The following is a 25209-nucleotide window of genomic DNA, read 5'->3' as shown; positions in this document are numbered from 1 at the left end:
GTGGACTTGGTTAAAACCCACAACAAATAAACATGTGTTGCTCTGCGACCTCCGAGTTTCCGCGCGTCCAACATGTGCCTAACGCACTAAACGCGCTCTGGTGCGCATAACCAAAGACGCATAAAGGCAGAGGACAATACGCGCCCCTGGATGAGAGCTGCTGAAGTCGCAGCCACTCCACTCCGTGTTTTGCCCTGCCCTTGCGCGCTCTGCTCGCCGTGCAGCGTGTGTCTCCGCTGCATTTCTCTTTCCTCACGCTGACACAAACACGGGGCTGCTGTGTGTGCGGGAGAAGTTGTTGGCACAGAAAGCACCAGGTAGCAACTGCCTCCTCTGAACGGATTTGTTGAAGCAATCGGACTCACTGGGTTTCTTCTTTCTTTTCGAGTGGAAGACAAAGCTTTTGGGATGAGGTGGACGCACTACTATCTAAAGTGAGGAGTATTTTTTGTTGTTTGTTTTGTCCTAATCAACATCGGACATCGCGCTCAGTGGAGAAATCTTCCAATCATCCCTTTTGGATTTGTTTTATTTTGACGGAGCACGTATTTCCCCCCTAAACACTCAAGGATTTCACTGATGTATGCGATGTGGAGACTGCAAGTCGCCTTATGTACTCTGTCGGTGCTGTCCCTGTCATCTGGTGGTGAAAGCAAAGCGCGGAGCTGTAGCGACGTTCGACAAGCTTATAACGCTAAAGGATTCAGCCTCGTCAATGTACCTCATCAGGAAATATCAGGTAGGTGAACCTGACAAATCATCGCCCCCTTTTCACCACGTGTCATGTCTTCTTCCCCCTTTTAAAATGAACCTATTTGATGATCGACACGGATACCCCGAACTATTGTGTGATCTTTGTCCAAGCCCGGAGCATTTAATTCGCCCCTTAGTCTACTTACCCCCCCACCCCTCTTCACTTTCATCACGTTTTATTAGAGGATCCAAATAGAGTCCACCCTGGGAATTAAAAGTATGAGCCTGTGTTCTGCAACATGCCACGTTTCACGAGAGGGACTTTGCAAAGAATTAGTTTGAATTTGATCTATTCAGTTGCCTGGTTATTGGGCTTACTGTGAGGCACTTCAGATGATTTGTGGTATTTAAAGGTCAGTATAATTCCCCCTCATTTCCACATGGCTTACTGATAAATCACATTATCTTCAGACAGACTGGATTGAATATCCATAATACAGCTAAAATATAAGATCCTCCTGTGTAAAAGCAACAGTCTGATGGCTCTTCAGATGTCTCTAAAAAATCACAACTATACATCCCATAAGTTTCTATTCGTTTCAGAGGTTTCAGATGTGACATTTTAGAAGTCAAATTGATATTAGTGATAGTTTCGTACTAAAACTGCAAAACAAAATCACTTATTACATTTCACCTGTTTTTAGCCTTTTGACCATTAAAAGAGCAGTCTGCTTCTCCTCAAAGAAGTGACTTCACCCACAGGTTAGAAATTGCTAAACAGAAATCACCAGAACTAACAGCCCAATAATTGGATGGGGCTCAGCTGTATGTGAGCAGGCTGCAGTCACTCCAGTTCAGGATCAATTAGACTTAGAGCTGTTTAAACGGAGACAGTAAAAGACTGACTTTGTAAGAGTCACACCAGAAGATGCATTTGTAAAACTGGCTGCATACCTGTTGCTCATATTCAACAGAAGATCATTTAGCTTGTAGTCTTGTATTTGGCTAAATGGTAAATAGTGTTTACCAGTAGGGGGCTGTATGCACTCAGCACGAAGCCCTCCTTTGCCATGGGTTTCTTTTTTGTCTTTCTTATATTCCTCAAGGCTGCAGCTTAGGTTTTAATTCATGCTCTTTGGTACAGCAGAGATATGGGGTTTTATTATCTCTTGTGTGGTGGTAATCACATTTATGGTCAAAGCAGGAAAGGAGATTAGTCAGTAAACATAGTCTGCTTCACGAAAGAGAAGAGGGGAAGCAGAGAGAGGCCTGAACTTAATCCCTCTATTGCCTCTTCCAGACAAAATAGAGATGCTGTATTGGTAATTGACAGTGTCAGGCAGTAATGATCACAGAGCCACTTTATTTGTTTTTAACGTGGTCTTGCCTAGATGGGAATTTGAATTTGATTTACTGATTTAGCGTGTGTGTGTAATTCTGTGATGTCTGTGTGTTATGTGTGAGGGATTCCACATAATGCATCTCATTAAAATCCATATTTAGCATTGATGTCCTTATTGTCCTTATTCACCATTCAATTACTTCAAACAATGCAAATATCAACATTTACTCTATAAGTTCAGATAATACATACAGTTAAGCAGACATCAGAAGCTGTAGTGTAATCTGAAAAAGCAGAAAGCAAAGCTGCGCCCATACTGATTCTACTCCAGTAGCAATATATACTCAGTTTATCAGCATCTCAAAGGGAGATGTCTTCAGCAGACTAATCAGATACAAAGGCCAGACTATGGGGTTAGGGTAATTGGTCTGTTTTTCTTAAGCATGCACACGATAAGGTTACAGAAGCAGAAGCTGCTGCTCTGTTGTTTTTATGCCATCGTTTGTTTCTGATGTTACAGAGAACAGGAAGCGCAGACGTACTGTTGTCCTGTTTCCTTTTTGTCATCAGAATGCAAAGTGATGGTTTGTGATGGACTCGGCCTTGTACAGTGGATTCAAAAATGTAAAATAGCCCTGGATATTTTTTGGCATTTCCTGAATTCCTTGGTGGAGAACGAAGACTGCCCATTCACTGAGACTTTTGTGCAGCATATTTAGTGTTAAAACATTTACATGGTTCATTTCACAATTTTCCAAATATCTGGTTTATATTTGGATTTTTCAGTTCTGACACAGATTCTTGGACCTCACTTGAGCAGCTGTTTATATTTTGTTTGGCAGCTCCTGTAGAGGTGAAAATCATATAGTTTAAAAGTATTTGACCACAGAGTTTTTGCTGGCTTCCACCTCCCTTGAGTGCTGGACATGTTCCATTTACCACAACAAATATTCAGATTGTGTCAGATAATATTTTTTAAATCATCTGGAAATACTTAAATTTACTTTGATTAGATTTTGCAGAATTTTCCAGTATTTATTATTCTGTCTCATTCCTCAACTACTTTGAGTTTGATCAAGTAAAAGGGAGCGGACTGAGGTCTGTTGGCGATGTTACAGATCAAGATTTTTTGGGGCTATGGTCACTTCCTAATTACAATTCATGTACAGTGCATACACTATGTTTAATTGGAAGTTGTTGTTTCCAAATAAACTTTGCATCAACACAACAGGGGTTAGATATAGGCCTCAAGAGATAGCATAATAGAAAGCATTCAATTATGCCTGATTACCTATGCTAATACTAACATGAGGTAAGCTGCATGAGCAGCGTTGGAGCCCACCCCTCCATCATGTGCTGTGTCATGGCACGGCTCTACCCGTAGATAAAAGACACAGGTTTAATATGTCTGTAGAAGTGGCTACCTCAGGTTATAAGCTTTCATTTGCATAAGCTAATTATTTTTGACAGCTCTGTGTTACTGACAAGCTTAGCTGCATTATTTAAGTTGTGGTAAACAGTTAAGGTAGTTTTTGCATATTAAAGTGAAATGCTACTTATTAAATCTAAAGTTTATTTATACATATATTTTATAGCATGGGCAGCATGGTGGCTGAGTGGTTAGCACTGTTGCCTCACAGCAAGAAGGTTGTGGGTTCGCATCCCGGCCTTTCTGTGTGGAGTTTGCATGTTCTCCCTGTGCTTGCGTGGGTTTACTCCGGGTACTCCGGTTTCCTCCCACAGTCCAAAAACATGCATGTCAGGTTGATTGGTAACTCTAAAATTGCCCGTAGGAGTGAGTGTGAGTGTGTGAGGTTGTCTGTCTTTGTGTGTCTATATGTGGCCCTGCGACAGACTGGTGACCTGTCTAGGGTGTACCCCTGCCTTCCACCCGAGAGAGAGCTGGGATAGGCTCCAGCGGATCCCCGTGACCCTGAACAGGAAAAGCGGGTATAGAAGATGGATGGATGGATGGATTTTATAGCATTTCTAGTCAATAAAGTTACATATTTTTAAAGATAAAAATACACCTTTTGTATATATGTCTGTTCTGAGTTCTAAATAAACTTTTTTTTTTTATTTTGCTGCCTTTGCCTTTTCCATAAGTGCATTTATGCAGCTACTATCTATATTCTGCAGGGCATCCATTACTGAAGTATTACAGCAGTGTTTGAATGGGTCTCATGGGCTCCACAGTCCTAAACGGTATCCACAACATAAAGAAACTGGTAAACCATCATAGCAAAAACCCTAAATTCATATTTCAAGGATTACGCCCAGAGGCCAGGTCATTTTTTCTTATTTTGCTTTCTTTTAATCTAATTCTGTGACATTGTTGCTGTGGGAAGACATTTTTTTTTCAGTACTTGCCATTCACTGCATATAATTACCCCAATCTACGCAGTGATAGAGTGGTACAATATGAAATAACTCCCACAAATGCAAATGTTTCACTGTTAGAAGGCAAAAATGTTCATTCTACAGTCTCCTACTGCCAGTGACACAGTCAGATTTCAGCGTGTGATTTAGCCATAAAAAGACGTAATGCCTGCTCAGCAGGATAACACTTCTGTCATTCTGCTGCGCTTGGCGGATTGTCACCGTACAATATTTTTTTTTCTGAGATTGAAATAACTTTTTGGCACTGATGTGTAACACATGTAATTAGCGGACCTGGATAGAGGTGAAACACACTACCAACATCACTGATTAAAGAGTACTAGTATCTCTTCTTGCTTAAGAACCCTTAAGTGCCTCCTCTAAGATGAATCTCTTTGACTTCAGACTCGTTCCCATACAGTAAGCGGTCTCTTGGAGGAGTGCCAGGATTCTTTGCAGCGAGCAGGTGGGTAGGATAGAGCGGTTGTGCTGGCAAACGCATCTGTGGTGAATCTGAAAAATGTCTGAAAGTGGCTGGTGGACAACTTCATTAAACTCCACCAGAGTGAGCTTGTGATTCCTCTGCCCTTGTGTCCTTGTTGTCAACGTACCATTGCCTGCTTGATGTGTTGCACAGCAGTCAGCCAACAGTACAGCTTGCCTGTGAGGCTCACCCATGTGTGCATCTGTCAGGCTTTAGTTACAGTGTCAGGCAGACAATGCTTCTTGATTGTCGGCCCTTTGTACATAAATAAAACAGCCTCCGAAAGCTTCAGTCAGGCCGTGACACTGAACCGCTTTGCTTGTTAATATCAGCATCTACCTACACAGAGCTTTAAGATTCTCATGGGTGGACGCGGCTCTTTGCTAAACCCTGGAACCAGAATCACTTGTTGTGCTGCAGTTCCTATTAATGCAGTGCCTGAGCCTTCTATTTGCTTTGCCAAGGATAACAATTACCTTTGGGGTTCATCTGTGGCAAGTTTAAAGAATATTGTTTGATTTTTCTTAAAAGAAAAGTTATTAGCTGTTATACTATCCAGCATAATTTTTTCTCATGTGAATTCCTGATGCTACATTTCTCTCTGATCGTTGTGATCTGTACTTGGCTGTTTGCAGGTTGTGGGATGTGTGCAATTCCCTTAAACACAGCCCAGACATCAGAGACTTTGCTGTTTATTTATGTGAATGTTAGGGCCTTTCAGTATATAGCACTGTTATTCTTGCCAGTGTTCTGGCATCACTGTAGGTCTTGAAGAAATCAACACTAAACATCTAAATGTAAAATTCTTATGAGGCTGCTTAAGATTTAATTTAGCAAAACAAAAAACTGCAAAATGTTGCATTTATAAGTTTTTAAAGCCCAGTTTTTCACAGATTAGTAAAATATTTTAGGATCCCAGGCTTATTGAAATTACTGGACAGGGCAACATTTATAATTAAAAGTGTAAATACAATTTATCAGTGTAGTATCCACTTAAAAATGAATTGCAAGAATCAACATTTCAGGTTTTGAGCTATTTAGCAATATACTTCAGCATCACACACTGTCTGTCCTGTCATTTCTGTCAGGACGTCTAAACATAGTACAAGAAATTTGGCGACAGTTCAGCTATGGCTGACCTACTGGCTTCACCTTTTTGCATGTTGTTAGAAAACTGTGTGAGCAACAGTCTGTTAGTTACACTGATCTGTTTTTGCTGTACTTGCTGTAGGGCAGGTACGCAAAATAATTGGGGGTAATTGTGGATCTGTTCATAGCCAGATGCTTAATCACTAAATAATAGAATGACATGAGACCCTTGGTGAAAGTGTGGGAATACTACTCTAAAAGCCCTAGACCAGCAAATATCCATAAAAAAATTCAGTGGGGCATTTTTTTTTTCCAGAGCACATTAATATGCTTTTGGCTCTGCCAAATTGAAAGTAAGTCTCTTGCCAGCCTGTATACATCTTCAGAGAGAACAGTTAATGAGATGTGAGGGAGATTAGGTTGTATGTGTTTGTGTGTGTGCATTTCAGTGTGTTTGTAGTATTTTATCCTCTCTTTCTGGGTCCTTCATTTTCTTTGCATCTCTATTCTGGTAGAAAATGACAAAAGTCTTTTGTTTTTCATTGGACAAAACTGACTGTGTGTGTGTGTGTGTGTGTAACATCCAAATGGGTTTGATTGTGAATCCTCCAGTTGTGTATATATATATATTTTTTCATTTTCAGATTTGGTGAATGAAAGCATCTGACACTTGTCCTGACCTTAACAATGTATCAGCCCTCTGTAGGCATTCATGGCTGAAATGCATATGGTCTGCAAGCTTCCTGCAAGCCTTCCTCAGCACCATGTATGGTGTTTTCTGAGTAGTGTGAAAACCCTCCAGCTAGTGTCAGAAACTGCTATAGTACTTTTTCCAGTTTTCAATCAACTGCTGGCCTAAATCAGTAATGGAGGGATTAAAGATCTCTACCCTCTCAAGCCTCAGTAGGAACTAGGAAAAAAAAGCAGAAAGTTGAAATATGGGTGTGATTGTATGTTTAGGGATTAGCATGGAGAGTAAAGGGAGAGCACAGAAATATAAGCAGGAAAAGAAATATTTTTTACCCACTGAAAGAGACCATATCAGCGTGGAGACCGTCCTTGACTAACCATGTGTTTTAAAATTGTTGTTTAGTGGTAACTGTGTGCGGTGAGAGAAAAGCTCAGGGATACAGGGTGGGAGTCAGGTAAGGTGTAATCCATCTTAACTGGAGCGACTGGTGATCTGACTTGCTGTTTGCATGGCACAGAAGTATTGCTACATGCAGCCTTTTATGCTTGTTTCTTGGCAAAAAAGAAGCATTCAACTTTGCTTCTCTAGTTACATTAGTGAAAGAAGCAATGCCGCAGGAGGTAACAGAAGGAGAAGCTGCACGTGGGTTTCCTCCAGTGGGAAAAGGGTTTCCCCTTGGATTTCTCTTTCAGTTGGGGAGTGAGATGCAGGAATGTTGTTGAGGGAAGTGGGGGTCACTTTGGAACATAATTGTTGACAGTGGGGAATAATGGGTGGGCGGCTGTTCGCAATTATAGGGCAGATTTCATACTAATGTCTACGTAGGAGAGACACCTAGGATTGACCAAAAACCATATAAAACATATTGTTTACTACACAGACAACACTAATCACTTCCTCTCTGTTCACTCTCTAGCCAAGTGGGTGTTTGTGGTTTTTCTACTTTTATTCATTATGTATGGCAGAGAACCAAAGCATTCTGATGTGTTTATGATCTTTCTTTTTACCCACAGAGGATGTGTGCCTCTGGAGGGGAGTCTCTGAATAGAAGTCCCAAGCTTGACACCAACGATAAGGCTCAGACAGATGAGAGCCACACAGCGCTTTAGGAAAAGCCACATGGGTATATCATATCGAGGTGTCAGGGATGCAGATACATTTCACACTGGGGACTTTTTATTTTTGTTTTTCAGACACAGACAAGTACACATGGCTGAGGTGATTTGTTAAATCAGCTGCCCCTGAGAGACTTGGAAGTAAACAAGCATTAAGCACAGTAAACATGTTGTGTCACAATTGTCATGGAAACTTCAGATGCTGTCAACAAATGCAGACAATAATGGCAGAATTGGTGTTATAGACCAGGCACTGTAGATGACACTTGATGACATTTTTTTTTTTTTTCTGTTGAAGAAACAGTGGTGGCTTCACTACAGTGGGACCCTGGGGGGCTTTTGATGTTTCAAAATCAATAGTGCAGATGCTCCAACATGCAGACGTTTTTATAGTACAAACAAACTCACAGCAGTACATCAGTGGCTAACTTTAACGCCTCTGAACTTAATTCAAGTGTCTAAATATAGTGATACTTTTGTCGCTGAATTGTTGAAGCAGAAAGTTCAGTAGTACAGAATGAGATTTTTGTTATTCTCAAGAAATCCCATGCAAAGACCAAAACTGAAAATGCTTGTAGTCTGTCTTTCAATATTTTCTGAAATTCCAGATAAACCAGATCAGATAAACTGATGTTGCCTTGGACTTTAGATCATGGAGTGCAATGCCAAGTCACAGATTTTTCTTTTCGTTGTCACATTTCCAATCTGAAATGAGCCCCACCTAGAAAGTGAATCAGTGAGGAGTGGTGACTTATATTTTATTCTTCTTGACTGGAAAAACCTCTAGAAGAATGGTTACAACTTGGCACAGTGTTTCTGGTGGTCATCCAGGATTTAGATATGAATGTATTTACTGAATAAAAGGGACTTAGCACACATCATGGCTGGAATAAGGATCTTAATTGAAATATACTACATGTATTGAAACATTTTTTGGCTCTGTTGCTTTGTGGATGCTTGTCTTTTAAGGGGTTCAGTGGAGGTTCAGTTTATGAGATTCACTGGTAAAGAAAATAAGGCCTTTATGCCCCCAGCAGTATGTTGTGTATTGCTTCTATTTGAGTCATTATGGAAAATTGAACAGTAAGTCATATGCACATTTTGAACATGTAACTCACCCTCATATTCTGTGGCAGCATGTTGCAACATTTATCTAAATTATCTAATTATCAGTAAACTAGTTTTCACATTCAGTCATTTCATGTCAGCATCGCAGTAGGTTTAACAAGAGAGCTCACAGTGCAAAACTGCATCTCTCAAGTGAATAAATGATAATGACTCACCATGACTCCTAAAGATTTTTTTGGTGAGTTGACTTTTCAGAGAGCAGTACAGTGGCTGTTTGTCATGTTTGTCATGACATGAAAAGAAAATTAGCAAATTTATACTGATAACATAAGTTCATGACCCAATTCATTGTGATCTCATTTGTGACTTTAAGGTGGAGAGACTAATTGGGAATTTTTATTATTTTTATGTTAATGCAAAAAAAAAAAAAAAAATGCAGCGGCCTGATTTTAACCCTGGGCCATGTTTCTGGGCTTTAATTACGACATTAAATAATAGACTTTGCAGTGAAAGGCCTTGGGGGATAAAATGACACTGCCACATGTTTCAGAGGTCTGCCCTGCTACTTCACCCTGTGTTGCTTCATTTGCTTTTTACTCCAGTTTAGGACGTGTGTTCCTTTTTGCTCGGTGATCTGTGAGGCAAAATTATACTGATGTTAATAGATTTTATGATGATTGATTTAAACAAAGATGATGGTGAGGCAAAAGAGGTTTTGCAATTTAAGAGCTATTAAAGTTATGTTTAAACTGCTGTTAAAAGTTCAGTTTGCTTGTAATTTTGCAATTTTATTATAGTGACTCAAAACCCAGCGTAACTGGGTGCATTTTGCCTGATGATGCTGTATGTTGTTTTGATGTAATTGGCGTGTAATGAAGCATGCTGGATGTTTGACTTGCAGACTTCTGCAGGATGACATCAGTTCATCTGGAACAAGAGAAGAACAGCAGGGGTTAATTAACACTTCTTTAAATCACCTATCTTTGTAACTGATGAGAGTGCAGAGTGATCTTGCAGGAAAAGAATCTGACCTTACTAGGCTCACATCACTGACTTGAATGGCGCCCCATAGTGCATCTACAGAAAGATTTGCCATCAAGACAAATGTGACAAGCTCATATAATTTTAATGTCAGGACAGAACCAGTTTAAAATGTTATTGATCTGCGAATGTTGATGAGGCTTGAGAAAAAATATCTCCCACCTTCACAGTTTCAATTTCATCAGTTTAAAACCTAAGGGAAAGGAGGAGCCAAGCGTTTGGTGAAGGCTTGATATCCATGTGTTATTGAACCTATGTCCAGTGTTTACATTTGTGAGATCCTTGAATTTCTGTCAAGTGAAACATCTGCCATTGTGATGCTCCTTGGCACATCTTTGTTCTTTCCTCCTGATGCTTGAATCTAAAAGGAGCCAGTCTCATCTGCTCCTCCCAGGACTCCACTGTTTTCTCTCCCCTGTGTAAGTTGCTGTTAAATTTGTGGGCTGGTCATCTCACACCCTGGGGCTTTACCTCAGGCTCTTCAGACCAGCAGCTGTTGTGTTTAGGACTGAGTCATGCACCAGTTGGCATGATGAATCCAGTGCTTTAACCTCACCATATGTCTCTTTCTCTAATATGTAGCAAGTGTACTGAACTGCACTAAAAAAACTGGGAGATAATATGACGCAGTGCAATTGATTTTAGCAAACATCTGGAGCTACATTTTTATTGTTTCTTATTAGAGACTTCAATTATCAATGACTGTCAAAAATTTGACAGATCAATAACAAAAGCTTACAGTTAGTACAACCGAAATTATGAATAGTGGGGCATTGGTTCTGGACATTTACTCAGTTCCCAGTCATTTTGCTTTGGGAACTGCACCATATGCACTATGAGCTCTGGTTAACACAGCCTATCAGACAGGCGCTGCCTGAGCGGTTTTGATTCATGAAGTTTTTCTGGTTTTCAGTGTGCATCTTTTGGGCCACTAGACTGCAGGGTTCACTAACAGGGTGTGACTTTAAGGTGAAGTAAAGCAGCTTATCCTTCAAACAGATTATGTTCCAGGCTACATAGAGCCAATAGCTTAGGTCATTGAGTATTTGCTTTCATTACTGTATTGATTCATATTTCTCTGGTAACTAAGCAAAACAGCACATATGGATGAGAGTATTTCAGCACCTTAAAGGAAGGTAAACCCTGTACTTGAATTAATTTGTGGTGTACATGGTCCCATTTATATGGCTGACAGTTAATCAAGTAATTTTATAAAAGCTAAGTAGGCTGGAGAAGGTGACAGCCTTTGTAAATGTCGGAGTCAAAGTGCAAAGCTGTGGAAGTTGCTCGTACCAGTGTAGACCTGGCACAACCTTAAAAGTGCCTGCTGAAAAATATCTTGGGTTCAGTTTTTCAAATAACTGTATCACAGTTAAAGGTGTTGCTCTGATAAGATACATGATAAACTTATTTCAAGAGATAATGCTGCCACGAACATTTTTTTTTTTATTCATTTGAATTTCTAATACATCATTTAGCTCAAAGCATGTTAAGTTATTAAACACTTCAGGAAGAACTAATAATTTTGTTTCTGTACAGTGAAATAAACACGAATTAAACTCCTGCAAGTTAAATGTTTTAGTCAACCTCATTGGGTATTCGCAAAATATAGATTTGCATTTAGCAGATTGATGTGCTTAATACATATGACCTATTTTAATGTTTTCAATATAACGGTAAAAATAAAAAAAAGGATTCAGAAATTCTGAAACATTTCATGAGGGTATATGTAACATCTCTTCCCATGGGTGTGATTTGGAATTTCATATCGTGTCATGTCCTTGTTTCCCCACCCACGGTTCAGCCCATCCTCTGGTGTAAATTCTGTTCGGAAAATTGGTCACAGGCATTACCAATGGAAGAGGCATGAAGCTATACAATATATTAGATTTGCTTTAATAGACTGCATGCATGACTAAAGTGAGTGGCCTGCTGCTCCACTCAAGTGTAGTGTAATTTTTACTTATTGCAGTGTTTCCCTTACCATTCATTTGGCAGGGCCAGCCTCCTGCCCTCCGAAAAGAAAGGCACAAAGCAGGCGTGTCTACTAGGCATATTACTGTCCTCCTCTGTGACTGCTATTAAAAATGTAATATTTAATTATATGAAAGGTTAAGCTTTTATGGAAGATTAAAATACATATGAGTTCACACTTATGAAATCACAGACAGAACTTTTTACAGTGATAGTATTTTTGTGGAACTTGCTCATGCACAGCTCATTCAGCTGCAGTGCAGTTGCCTGAACGTGCTGCTTCTCTTTCCCACTCACAGGCCACAGTGAAGAAGGGAGTGACTTATTCAAGCTTATCCATAAGTGTCAGAAAAAAGTGATAGACAAACGTCATCCCCCAACCTCTGGTGAAACCCATGAAAAAAAAAAAGGGGGGGGGGGTTCAACAGATTTGGTGAACCTGAACTTTTTTATTTTTCATCTTTGTTGAGAACTGGGCACTTTTTTATCGTTTTATCTGTAGTCGTGATAAAGTCTATTCTTACTCAGTCATTAGAAAATGAGTTGATTTAAACATCGTGAACATCTGAAGTTCTTAAGACTAAATATATAAAATCAAAATAAGCCATGTTGTATGATTATGATTGCGGCTTTGAAGAGGGTCACTGACCTGTTACTTGATAAAATAATCAAGTTTGGAAAGATACAAATCATTACTAAATCTAACTCTTGCAATATATGAATCTTTGCCGTAATCTTAAATTTCTGTTGCTAAAAGACTTGCAATTGTTATATGTTTTTTCAGGACTGTTTCAAGAAGGTGCTGCATTTATTTTATAACAATTTAAAAGTAACTTAACATTACTGAATATGTTAACATTAGGTTAAATCAATTTCTGCATGATGTGCCTGAGGTGTCTCTCCAGGCTTGTGTTTCTCTTCCAAGTGATTTTGTAGCTGCAGGGCTTCTCTCCTGACAATATTACACACAGTTTTTCTAAGAGCGTTATATTTGTAACTTGTCCAATGAGAACCTGTTTTTTTCTAAACAAATGTCATTGTTGATGTTATGTTATGAAGTGCATACCATAGCTTAGGTTGAGGCTAGCACTGCTGGCACTGTGTTTATGCGTGTGGTGCTGGTGCACCTTGGAAATGATTTGGGTGTGTACAAAGAGAGATGTGACATGAAGCCATCTAATAAAAGTACATCTGGATATATCATTGTTTGGAAAAAGAAGTTCATTTAATTTTGTTCTCCATATTCATCAGTGATAAGAGTGATGGAGAGTTGGCTTTTATTTTTTGTCAGTGCGGATATATGGAGATTTAGTTAGTTATTGTTTCATGATGTATTTATCATCTTTTTTTTTTTATCTCATCTTTATCTCGGGATATAAGGTTGGTGAGTAATGTATTTTCTCACAGATTTATTGACAAAATGAACGCTGCTCCAGTGCTTGCCTTACAGAATATGATGGCTTACCTTTGATAACAGCCAGACAGGACAGGTTTCAGATATTACGTTTATAGTCAAGGAACTGTATAAATGCTCATTAAAGCATTAATGCATAAGAAATAGAGTTAAAATTAGTCAAAGTGCAGAACTGAAGTGTCAGATGGGAGAAAAAATTGTTTAAAAACAGCTCAAATGAGCGGTCCAACCTGTAAATCAGAGAGTGAGTGCAGCAGGTCTTATGCTGATGTGATTTCAAAGTGTATTTGAAGTTGCCTGACTACAGTTAATGAAAAATTTAACATCCGTTGCAGTATTACTTTACTGTAAAATAGCCAAGGCTTGAAGAAGTTATGTCTCTATACTGTACAACTGATTTGCTGTAGTAAAAATTCCACTAATTATGCATGGATAAAAAATAGAAGTATAAAATGATATCCACTCTTAGCAATTGCAGAATTGAGAAAGATAATGGTCTTGTTTTAATACCGATAAATGTCCATGACGTGTTTTCACATTTAACCAACATACCATACCACAATATGCAACATACCATATTCATCTCTGTCTCCTAGAAACCATGTTTATGTATGATTACTTTGCAAGAGCAACTATGTTTTTGCAAAAGAAACAAAATTGCTACTGCATCAAATTTTCTAAGTGTTAACTGAAAAAAGTTTTTTTCTTTTCTTTTTTTTCCCACTGGAATCTAATCCTGCAACGTAATATCCACTTGTAGTGACTACAGCATTATGTAACTTATTTACGGTTATGTTATGGTATTCACTCAGTTAAGCTCAGGGAAAGATTGTGGCCTTTAATACAGACTTCAGATGTGTTTATATAAATTTAACCCACTCCACAATCTGTCCATAACCTAATCTAAAAGGCTTTTGTTGCCTAATCCTAACCAAAGATGAAACTGCGGCTTTGGACTCCAGGCTTTGGTGTGGCCATTGTCCTCTTTGTATGCCCACCATCAACCCCAGTCATCTCTGAATGACTCTGCAGACGTTAATGCAACAGTTAATTTATTCATCAAAATACTGCCACTGTATGCAATCCAATAAACATTTTACAACTCTTACTTGACCAACATGTCATAAGCCCAGTAATGCAGACTTGCCTTATTTATGATTTACATATCTTTCACACACCTCTGCTAAATTCACTGAAATGTTGATTTCCATTCTCCAGCCTAGAGTTATTTATTATCTTGGAAAAATAAGTATACATATAATCCTTCCTTATAGGAAGAGGCTTTAGTAGGTTGTCAAACATATTTTCTGCTCATTGTGTAAACAGTGAGGGATTCCAATGATTTAGAGCAGAGTTTTTTTTTCCACACATCTTTGAATCATAGTTTAGCCCATCGCCTACAGTTTCAGATATTGCCTAGTCAAATTTTCAACTCAGTAATAGATTCTCATTTTAACCCAACTGGTTTTTCACTGAACCTGTCTGGTGCTTTTCTGTCATTATACAAAATGGAATGCCTCCAGCACTTATCATCTTTGGGGAAATTCAGCAAAAGATGTTTGGTGAACTGGTTTTTTCTTTCCCCCTTGGGTATTGCAACCCAAATAAAGCAATAGTATTTTCTATAATACTATACTACAATACTATATGTAGCCATATGGTAAAGCTGCTCCTTTGATAACTGCCATTCTTAACATACTGTAAATGTTAATTAAAACAATTGTTATCTTATTTTCTGCTATCCTTTTTATATGGATAGATTTTACATGCCAATAGTTGATAACTGTAAGTAAAAGAGCATTCACATTACATTTATGTGTAAATATGAACACCTACACTGCTGTCATGTTTCAAGCACGCAGGCTGTTGATCAGACTAAAACAAGGCTAGAGAAGACATCAGAATAGCAAATTCCTATAACATTATAAACTTGAAATGGCTGATTTTCTTCAGGGCATTAAGACTTACCTTACTGCCTTTATCTGTCGGTCACTGCCATGAAAATTTCCAACTCTGGAAGTTGTTTGAAAGTAAGAACATTTTTTTAACATATGGTCAGAGGGATTGTGGGAATTATCTGTGTCATCTTGTTTGCACATATTCAATTTGGGTCTCAAGCCCCAGTGGAAATACTGTAGTTGAAAGTGGGTGATTTGGGTGATGGAGTGCAGATCCAGATGGCAGAGCAGCAGTAAGATCAATCGAGCTTGATGCATTTTTCCCACTTCAACATGCAGACAGATGTGATTTAACACAGTAATTGGGTTTACTTCCAGTTCATGGCTTTTTGTTGACATATAATAACACCTTAGAAAGCATGTACAACCTTGTTTGTAAAATCTTCTAAGTATTTATCTTATTTCATCTTAATAATAAATTACTTTCCAGGCATAATATGCAATAGTATGCAACAATTGTTACCATATTGGTTTTACTTTTATGTGCAATTCAGCCACTCTCTCTGAGACACTTATTTATATTAAGATGTATGTGATATTAGTCCAGTAGTAGTTTCTAATACAGGGGTTCAGTCAACTTACTGCTGATCAGATACTTGTCATTTATAAAATTAATTTTGAATGATTTTGAGGTTAGAGGTCACTAGAATTACTGTAATTAGAATAGGTGATTAAAATATATTGTATATATATATTTTTTTTTGGATAGTTTTTAACAAGAACTGAAAACTACCCAGAGGATCATATGACATGCTTTTGCAGCTCAGGTGTGTTTAGAGGAAGATGTCATTCTGTTGCATTCACAGCATAGTTAATTGCGGGAATCCTTCATTATGCTGATTACCATTTAAATAGGTAATAAATTGGTAAGGCTCAAACATATCATCTGCTGTATGATGCTGACAAAGGTACCTACTCTTGTCAACAACAGTACCAACTGGTACATATGGATTTTACAACCAAAGCTGATATTTCTCCCCATTCATGTCACATAACAGCATAAAATCTTCCATCACTCAACAACCTTTAATTCCATTTGTAATGTTGGTTGAGCTCCATTTTGCCCTCTAATCTAGGTTGTGTCAGCTGAATAAAGGGCCCTTTAAATGTGCTGCAGCCCAAGAAAAGAAAGGACAGTCATAGCCCAGATGGTTGAGGAGCCCAAGCTATACCTGAGTCAATAGATCTCAGAGATAGAGGTGTCAACCTTTCACAGGGAGCTGAGGCTGTGCCAGCCATTTAGCTTTTACTGTCCGGTGTTCTGAAGTTGACTGAACCATTTATTCCAAAAAGAACAGTGATAAAGAAAGTGAATAGACAAAAACCAGCACCGTCAGGAACTGTCATTTAGAGAAAGTTTCGGGATTGTTCTTCCTCTTCTGGTCAGGTGTGGTTGTCTTTAAGCAGGGCTTTATTGCAAAAGATTCTGCCAAAGTGCTAACTAGTTGTAATTTTGCTACTTTTAAATGGCTTAAATCAAGTTTGGTTACCTTAGAAACGCAACAGCATCATCATCTAAAAACATCCCAAAAACAAGCCTTACCTGCCTTTTTAAAACAGTACCAACATTGTTAAATAATATGATAAAAACTGTAAATATTAATTAAAGTTTATTGTTTGCAACACTTTCCCATGGCTTCACACACTGTCGCCATGTCCAGTAGCATCACTATTTAGCAGTACCCTTCAACATCAGTATAAGACACAAGTGGGTACTTCATAAAAACAATATAGTTAGGTTCAAGTTTAGATTAGTATGGGCTGGTATGTAAGTACATACTGTACATCTATGATTTATGATAGCTGGACACCAACATAAAATAGATATATATTAAATATGAAGACATATTTATCAACTCTAAACCACAAACGTCTCTCTTTAATTAGTAAAACAAAGCAAGAAAAATACAGAAATTAATGGCATGAAACTTAATAACCATTATTTAAAAAGGGAGTATACAGACAAATATATGGCTGTCTGAGTTTGAATTGTTTGAGTAATGTTTTGCCCAGTGTGTATTGTGGAGGGCAGCATAATTCTAGGCGTGTAAACATTTTAGAAAGTGATGTATTTTGAACAGAATCAGTGCTTTAAACATTCAAAATAAATTGAATTATGGCTATCATAGGAGACGTATAGCTCGAGTAAACTCTGAATTTGCTGAATTGAAATGTCAAGCACATGGACCTGTTTCCACAGGCATCTGCTCTTATTTGAAGGCAACACGTTTCTGTGCACACTGGGGCGCTGTGGCAGCTGGACTACAAGTGCAGAGAGCAGGAAATATTCTAGAGGCAGCTCCGAATGATGCTGTAGCTGGGATCTGGTGGTAGATCAATGATAATAAGTGTGATTCATTCACGATTGTGCTTCTCTGTTACCTTGGCTCAGCTGTGGTGTGAAAATCCCATCAACAGGCAATGGTCTACGATATCCATGGAACCAGATAAAAACAAACCCCAGTTCATTCTAAATGTAGTTTATTGGCACAGCATGCAGTGCACTTTGACTCTTTTCAGTAAACTGTTCTCAGAAAAACTTGGAATTAAACTCAACCACTCACAGTACAATAGATTCTGCCACACTGCAGAAATTAATTTCATTTACTGCATCACTACACCTTTTTATGAATTTTCAGCATGGGTGAAAAATAAATTTTTCTCTCTTGACTTCATGATCTGTTGGCTTGTTTGGCATGAAGGTCTGGTGAGCACGTCCTCACTTTATAAATGCTGGCAAGAGTGGTCAAGGGATGTACCAGATGGCATGGCCCATATGCAGTTTTGCCCTTTGGCCAGGTAGACTAATGAATCCTTTCGGGAGTTAATCACACTATCTGGCATCAAACCTTTTATGGACAGAGAACTGACTTTTTACACGGCTTTCAAGAAATATCCTGGACCTTTGAACATTTGCCTGCAAATTACGTTTCTTGTTACGGGTATAAAACCGAAATAAAAATGTTTCTTTAGCATTTTAAATCACTCAAGCAGAAGAAATATGTGTGGTATGTATGTGCCCTTTTCAACCAGCTCTGTAAGTGAAACATGTTGACACTATTGCACTGGAACTTTACCTCTGGCGTTTTTATTCATTCTGTTTTATTTGATATGAGCAGTTCTGTTTCCTTACATCTTGAGGTTAATATCTGTGCAAGAATTCAGACTAATGAATGTTGCAGTCTCAGGCACTATAGCTGCTACTGCAGTGGCACCGTGCAACTGAACACATTCACCCTGATAGTTCAGAGATGTTTTAGGACACACACTTTGGTAAAATCTAACGTTTAGGTAGCATTTGTCTGACTTCCAAAATGCATATAAACTTGCTGTACGGAGAAGCTAGGTAAACCCAGCGTTAATTGCTTACCTGATTTCTTGTAATCTGGAAAATACATTTATTAGTATGGGGTGAAATAATTATTAATTTTTTTATAAAGTAAACTACATTTCTAAACAGGAAATGGTTTTGCACCATTTATTTTTTTATTTTGATTCTTGCTTCATATCTTCAGTTAATTTAATCTACCACATTGAAGTGGAAGCCTAATTATCAGCTTTGAAGCCTTATCTTCAGCGTTTCCTTTGAAGCCTTATCATGAGCTGGCAAAGTGACTGAGACTACTTGGAGGAAAACTTACCACTCTGACTGTTGAGGTCCTTCACACTGTAGCGAAACAACACATTATACAGACACACCTACTGAAAGCCATTTAGCAGATTAGCAGATGAGTAAGCAGAATGGCTATTCAGAAACTGCAGGATAGGTTTGCAGCCCTGTATGTTTGTGTGTGTGTGTGTGTGTGTGTGTGTGTGTGTGTGTGTGTGTTTATTCCTCCTCTGTGACCCTGAAATGATTTCGTCTCTTTTCTTTCTTTCTATACAAGTAGAAAAACATTTGGAAATTTGGCAAATTTTGTTAACATGGCAGCATGCCATTCACAGCTCAACCCCTGCTACTTTGCAATACATAATAATGACCAAGATGTTTTTTTGAACACTGAACGTTTTTCCCTTAGTGAAGCACCAATTTTGGAAAAATCTCTTTCATGTAATTTTCTTAATTTGCATTCTCTTGTGTTACTGTATTTAGAAAAATACTCTTATCAGTCTATAATGCTTAATATCTAATCTAAGATTCATAAATGTTGAGCTAGGTAATTTGCTTAACACACAAACCCAACTGATGACCAGATTTAGTTTTATAAAACTAAATGACCAGATTTTGTTTTATAAATATTGGTGCTTAAACAGTTTTTAAAAAAAAAAAGCTGTATATCCAAAGTTACGTTGCTGTGCAGCAGAGGCCTGTGCTGTGTATGCGCAGCACTGTGCTTCACTCCAGGCACAGTTTTTTGTTTTTTGTTTTTTTTTTTCTCTCCTGCTTCTCTCTGTGAGCTCTCATGGTTAAAAAAAGTTATGGCAGCAACTTTCTGACGATTTACGGTTTGTAAACAAACCAAACACACAAACTAAAATAAGGCATTATTCACTTACGTAGACGACAAACCCTGTGGACACAGCAAAGCCGATTGGTAAAAGACATTTCAAAGCTACACCAACTTTTCAAAGCACCTCCCTGGCTGATGTGCCAATTTGCATAAATTATTTAAAGAGTGATTATTGAATGTGAATCATAAGATTTCCTAAGTCAAAGGACTGTGCAGTGGTGTCATTATATTCTTTTGGGGCTTCAACCCTGAATATATTAAGCTGAACTGTCTGATTGAACTTTTTAGCCATCATTGTGATTAATAAAATTCACTCTTGTTTTATAGCCTCTTTTCAAACATTTCATGTTCTGTCACATATAAATCTATTGCTTTTTCCTGATGCTTCAATTTTTTTCTGTGATACTGTTTCAGTAGTGGTGTCGAGATGGCAGGTATTGGAATCAAGGTCATAATTTTGGTATTGTGACAACACTAATTGCATGGTAACAGTTGAAATAGTTAAAACTCAGATGAGTTTATCAAGATTTTTATCATCACAGCACATTTTCTTAGCTGATATAACGGCTTAAAATTTGTTAAAATACAAAATCTGTTTACAGTGCTTTTGTTTTTTTTTGTTTTTTTTAATGAATTGATATTAACCAGAGATTTTGGAACATATATTTTGTCCTAAAAGTGCAATGTAGCATCTAGTGGTGGAGATTAGCTGTCATCTTTAAAACAAAATGTTTCCCACTCTAGAGCCAGTGTTTAGTTTGTCCATTCTGGGCTATTGTAGAAACATTGGGAGCACAACATGGCCCTTCTATATGAAGTTTTAGCTTGCTAACGAAGGATCAAGAAAGCAAAAGAGGACAGGGGAAAAACAGGGCAAAAAGCTCAGCAACAGCGCTCCATTTTAGTGCATCTGAGGCATTTCTAAACTGTAAATCAGATACATGTCACCAGGGCATCAGCTTGAATTGTTGAGCTTTAACATCACACATTCAGCTGTCAATTTTAATAATCCGCTACCAAACAGTAAGAAAAAGAAATATGCCATCCTTTGTGCCTGCTTGTTAAACATAATTGCACCATATGCCTGCATATGAAATGTCAAACAGGCGGAATGTGTGCTTTAACGTCAGTGGATGTGAACCCAAAGGAAATAGGTGAATAAAATATACCGTATACTGTTTGTACCTCAAAGGTGGTTAAATATACTGTATGCATCTCACCTAACAATCTTAAAAGTAACATTTGTACTGGGTTTAGAGGCTTTGGTACCAGCATTACACCATACAGACACATCCTTGTCATTTCTTCACCCATTCGTAAGCATCGAGCCGCCCTAACTGAGCGTTCTCTGAAAGTGTAGTCAGCAGTTTCAGCTAATTACAATATTATGCTTCAGTCATGTTTTGAAGTTACTTATGCCACAGAGCCAAACACATCTGTGTATAAAAGAATCGGAAAACAAAACAATTATTTTGTGATTGAATTTGTAAGATGAACAGTATTTCTTATGCCTCACTTCCATTTGATTAGAAAACATTTGGGTTAATGCCAGAACATTCCATAATAAAATCCTCAAGGAAGATTAACATTTATCCTCAATAATTGTGCCTTCTGTAATTACATATATTTAAATCTCTGATCAGCTCCTTCTGAAAGATGGCAGCTCTGCCTTCTGACATGTATGCTCGAGGCAGCGACAAGGACGGAGTGCTACATTAGTATGCCGAAGTGGGTTAAGCATATGAGTGAAGACATTTATCTGCACTTTTCTCACAGCAATTACATAACGATTTGCTCATAAGTCATAGATAAACCTGTGAGTAAATAATGTATTATGTATCTGTGTTTGCGTGTTTGCCTGTGTGTGTGCTGATCCATGAATTTGTCATCAGGCTAGTGAGTGTAATGATTAATGAATGTGGGTGGATGTGTCAGACCTAAAGCTGAAGTTAAGATGCGTTGTTCTACATCAAAATGGATACAGGCGTCTTTGTGTGGAAAAGCTGATGTGACATGTATCGTCTTTAGTATATTAGCACTTCTGTCAGTGTTGTCACCCTAGGCTTACATACAGTATGCATTTGTCTGCTGCTCATTCAGTTCAAACTTCACATTCTCACTTTCATCCTTTACCTGATGTTTTGTCAAAAAAATAAAGGCTGACAGACAGAATATGTTACCAAAATGGATAAAGTGAAGGTGCTCCTTGGGTTTTTAATAAATATGGCAAAATTTCAGCAACAGTGAAAGATTTGGTTGCAGTAGTGATTTGGCAAGCATTTTAACAGATGCCATGGACATGTTCTGGGACTGTTCCCACTTGCCCCTCTTCACCTGCGGCCTTTGCAAACACCACGGTAGCAATAAAAAAAAAATTTAAAAAAAAAGCTTTTTGTACTCAGATTTCCACTTGCTAACAGCTCTGCCTTCTCAAAATCCATTTTTTTTATGTATGTAGGCCTACAGTAACAGCAAGCTTTATTGGTTTATATCAGTGTGCTCAGAGATATTGTTTGAAGTTGACTGATTCTGATTTTGTTTTCTCAGTAAATGAGATCTCAAGTTGAATAATATAATATAAACAGATTCCTACAATATACTTGTAAGTCATGAGAGTGGATATTTTAGGGTAAATCATGCACAAGTCTATTTTTTATATTTTAAGTGGGCAGTGTATTGCATATAAGAGCAATAAAGTGGAACTTAAATTTATAAAATCACATTGTATCTTACTGCTTTGGTGTCTGTTGGGTCCTGTTGAATTGTCACTGTTGCAGAGGTGCATTGATTCCTTTTATGTCATGTTTAATATAGAAAGTTTTATAGTGTAGATCTCCTGGAGTATCTTCCTGGAGGCTGTTGACCTTTCATGAATGCACACACAACCTTTGTTTAATTCTACCCTGGAACTGTATTTTCATAGCAACAGGGCTTGTGCTTTCTGCCCAAACAGACTTCTGTTGTGTCCACCTCAACAGCATGTCCCCATTTCTCTTGGCACTGTGGGTATTGAATCTTACAAGTTTAAGTCTGCCTGACAGTATCTGAGCACAACTGTGATCTTGCAAGCATGTATTGACAGCTTGGTTTCAAATTCCATTTTAGGTGCAAGGCAACCAAGTAGACTGCACAAATATGGTTTATTGAGCCAAACTCCCATGTAGGTTTGGGAATGATTAGTCTGTAAATTCACTAAGCTAGGCATTTATGTTTTGTTCTTTTTAAACAGAATTCACAATGAATAAACAGCAGAAAAATGGGCAGGAAAATTTTGTGTGTAAAAATGTCAAATATATTTGTCATGGATTATTTTGGTATTACAGTTATTTATATTCAGCTTTTTGTTTTGGTGTCTGTATTACGGAAAGAAGCCAGGAAAAATAGACAGGTGAGAAAGGGAGAGAAGAAATATGGTGTGATGAACTCAAAGAAACAACATCTTAAACATGCAGCTCACACTCCTGCCTGCTGCTCACAAAACCCTACTTTATGTCAGTTTATGTAACAGCAGAATCACAGTTTTCAAAACGGTGAAAATAGCTGGATACGTGAAATTATATGTTTATAAAAACAAGACTGAAAGATGAAGAGTGGTGCACAAACTATGAAAGGTGAAAGCACCAGTTTTCCTTTTATGCTGTCATTCACACTTAAAAGCAGTTTTACAGATTTTCTTTTTTTGTCAACTTTTAGTGACCAACAGAGGTATTCCACTTTTTTTTGACAAGTTAACTCAATTTATTGCATGAACGGAACCTTGAAATTAAAATTGACCTTCTTTAGAGTTGCAGGGGCTTCTTAATGCAGTAAGAAAATGTAATTTTCTAAAGTTATCCATCATTGTGACAATAAACTATTTACTCCTGTGCTAAAACCTTACTTGGGCATTGTTTCAATTATTGCAAGTTGCAGCTGAACCCAAGTCACTCTTAATAATCCCTCAACTCCTCGACATAAATGTCTTCCTCAAGAAACAAAATGTGATTGACTGCATTGTACTGTGCTGATACTTTAGTGATATATTTGTTTCAGTGACTGATAACTTACATGCAAGCAAAAGTGATATAATGTAAACAGTGACTGGGACATTGGCTGAAAAATAGGCAGTTGGGTTTTGATGAAAACACAAGTTACTGAAATTCTACCAGTATTCTACACTTCCCCAAAGCTCCACACAGTATTGCTTTCTCTGCAGGCATTTTTTAAAGTGATCACAGTTTGGTATAAAGATTTTCACACAGTGTTGCATCTACCCACATACTGGAAATAATTTTTAAGTTAAGAAATGGTGTTGTATTAAAGATTACAGCATTTGTGTTTAATAGAGAAGCAAAAAAAGCCTAAAAGAATCACCAAATAGAAATTGACTGTTGTATTTCAGCTTCATTTTGTTGTTTCAGAAAGTTTGGTGAGTGTAGCCAGGAGGCTTGTGCATTACTCTAGAGACAACGAGCTTGTGTTGAACTGTTGATGGTGCACCTCATTACTGTAGCTTGGTGCCTCTCTGAGGACTGATTAAGGATTAAGCACATTTGAGAGTGCCAGCACGTACATACTGTATCCTTGTTTCATTATCCATGCACACCTCCTCCATCTATACAGCTTACTGTATATGCATACAAATATCATGTGCTGCCACTGACTGCATATTATAATAGAATACATCACAAAAAATGTTCTGCAGTATGAGTATGGGGGGGGGGACCTCACAATACTCAAAATTTCTATCCAAATGCTGGACAGACGTTTTCTTTTTTTAACCTCTGATAATTATGTCTGATGCTCTTACATGTAGCACAGGAGAGGAGAGATAAAGAAAATGTGGCATCGCTAAAATTTCTATATTTATATCAGTAATAAAACAGACTAGTAAGTAATTATTTCCACAAGAATTTGCACAGCTACTTCCTTCCCAGACAACACTTTTGCTGCTTCTGCAGATGTTGGTGCCCAAACAGGCAAACAGATGAAAGCATACATTATGACCAGTTGTTTCAGAGCATCCACAGACTCAGTGTTGTTTGTTTTGTTTTTTTTTTGTTTATTGTTGTTGAGTTAAGCGCTCATAGATGTAACACTGAAATTCCTTTGTTAGAAATAGTAGTAAAATTGAACCTGTGATGGAAATCCTTAAAAATCTTGTCTCTAAAAGGAAAACATGTCTAGTAAGTTTGTAATTGAGCATGTTTTGGAAACGGGGTTCTCTGACTCTTTGAAGTTTTGTCACATTCATTTTCTCATAGCTCTGCAAGTTGTCAATAGTCAATTCAAGGTGGAATTTCTGGTGCATTTTAGATGCATAGCAGGCCATTTCTAAGACCTTAATGGCCATGTGTGATGAATTCAGATGCCATACCTACCATGATACTTTAACATCAGAATACACTGAAAATCAATACTTACTTAAATCAATACAATAGTTATACTACTTACTATACTTTTCCACTCCTAAAACTTTCCTTACCTTCTTTTTTTAGACATAGTTGTCTCAACCAAAAACCTTTAGCACA

At 37.8% G+C, this 25209-nt stretch overlaps 1 protein-coding gene across 2 annotated transcripts in view; it reads left to right on the top strand.

Annotated features, from left to right (window-relative positions):
* The first annotated feature begins 259 nt into the window (after positions 1 to 259).
* Positions 260 to 25209, top strand: part of gpc6a (glypican 6a) — a 116460-nt gene continuing 91510 nt past the window's right edge. The window contains exon 1 of one of the 2 annotated variants that reach the window (XM_026320452.1): positions 260 to 739. In XM_026320452.1, coding sequence (XP_026176237.1) covers positions 580 to 739 — 160 coding nt within the window. In that variant the 5' untranslated portion in view covers positions 260 to 579. Of the gene's footprint in view, positions 740 to 7725; positions 7802 to 25209 lie in introns of those variants that run through there. The other variant, XM_026320453.1, reaches the window with a different exon arrangement.

The sequence above is a fragment of the Mastacembelus armatus genome, chromosome 3 (genome assembly GCF_900324485.2).
Source record: "Mastacembelus armatus chromosome 3, fMasArm1.2, whole genome shotgun sequence".
NCBI lineage: Eukaryota > Metazoa > Chordata > Actinopteri > Synbranchiformes > Mastacembelidae > Mastacembelus > Mastacembelus armatus.
Note: the sequence above shows the minus strand (reverse complement) of the source record. Positions and strands in the feature narration are given on the sequence as shown.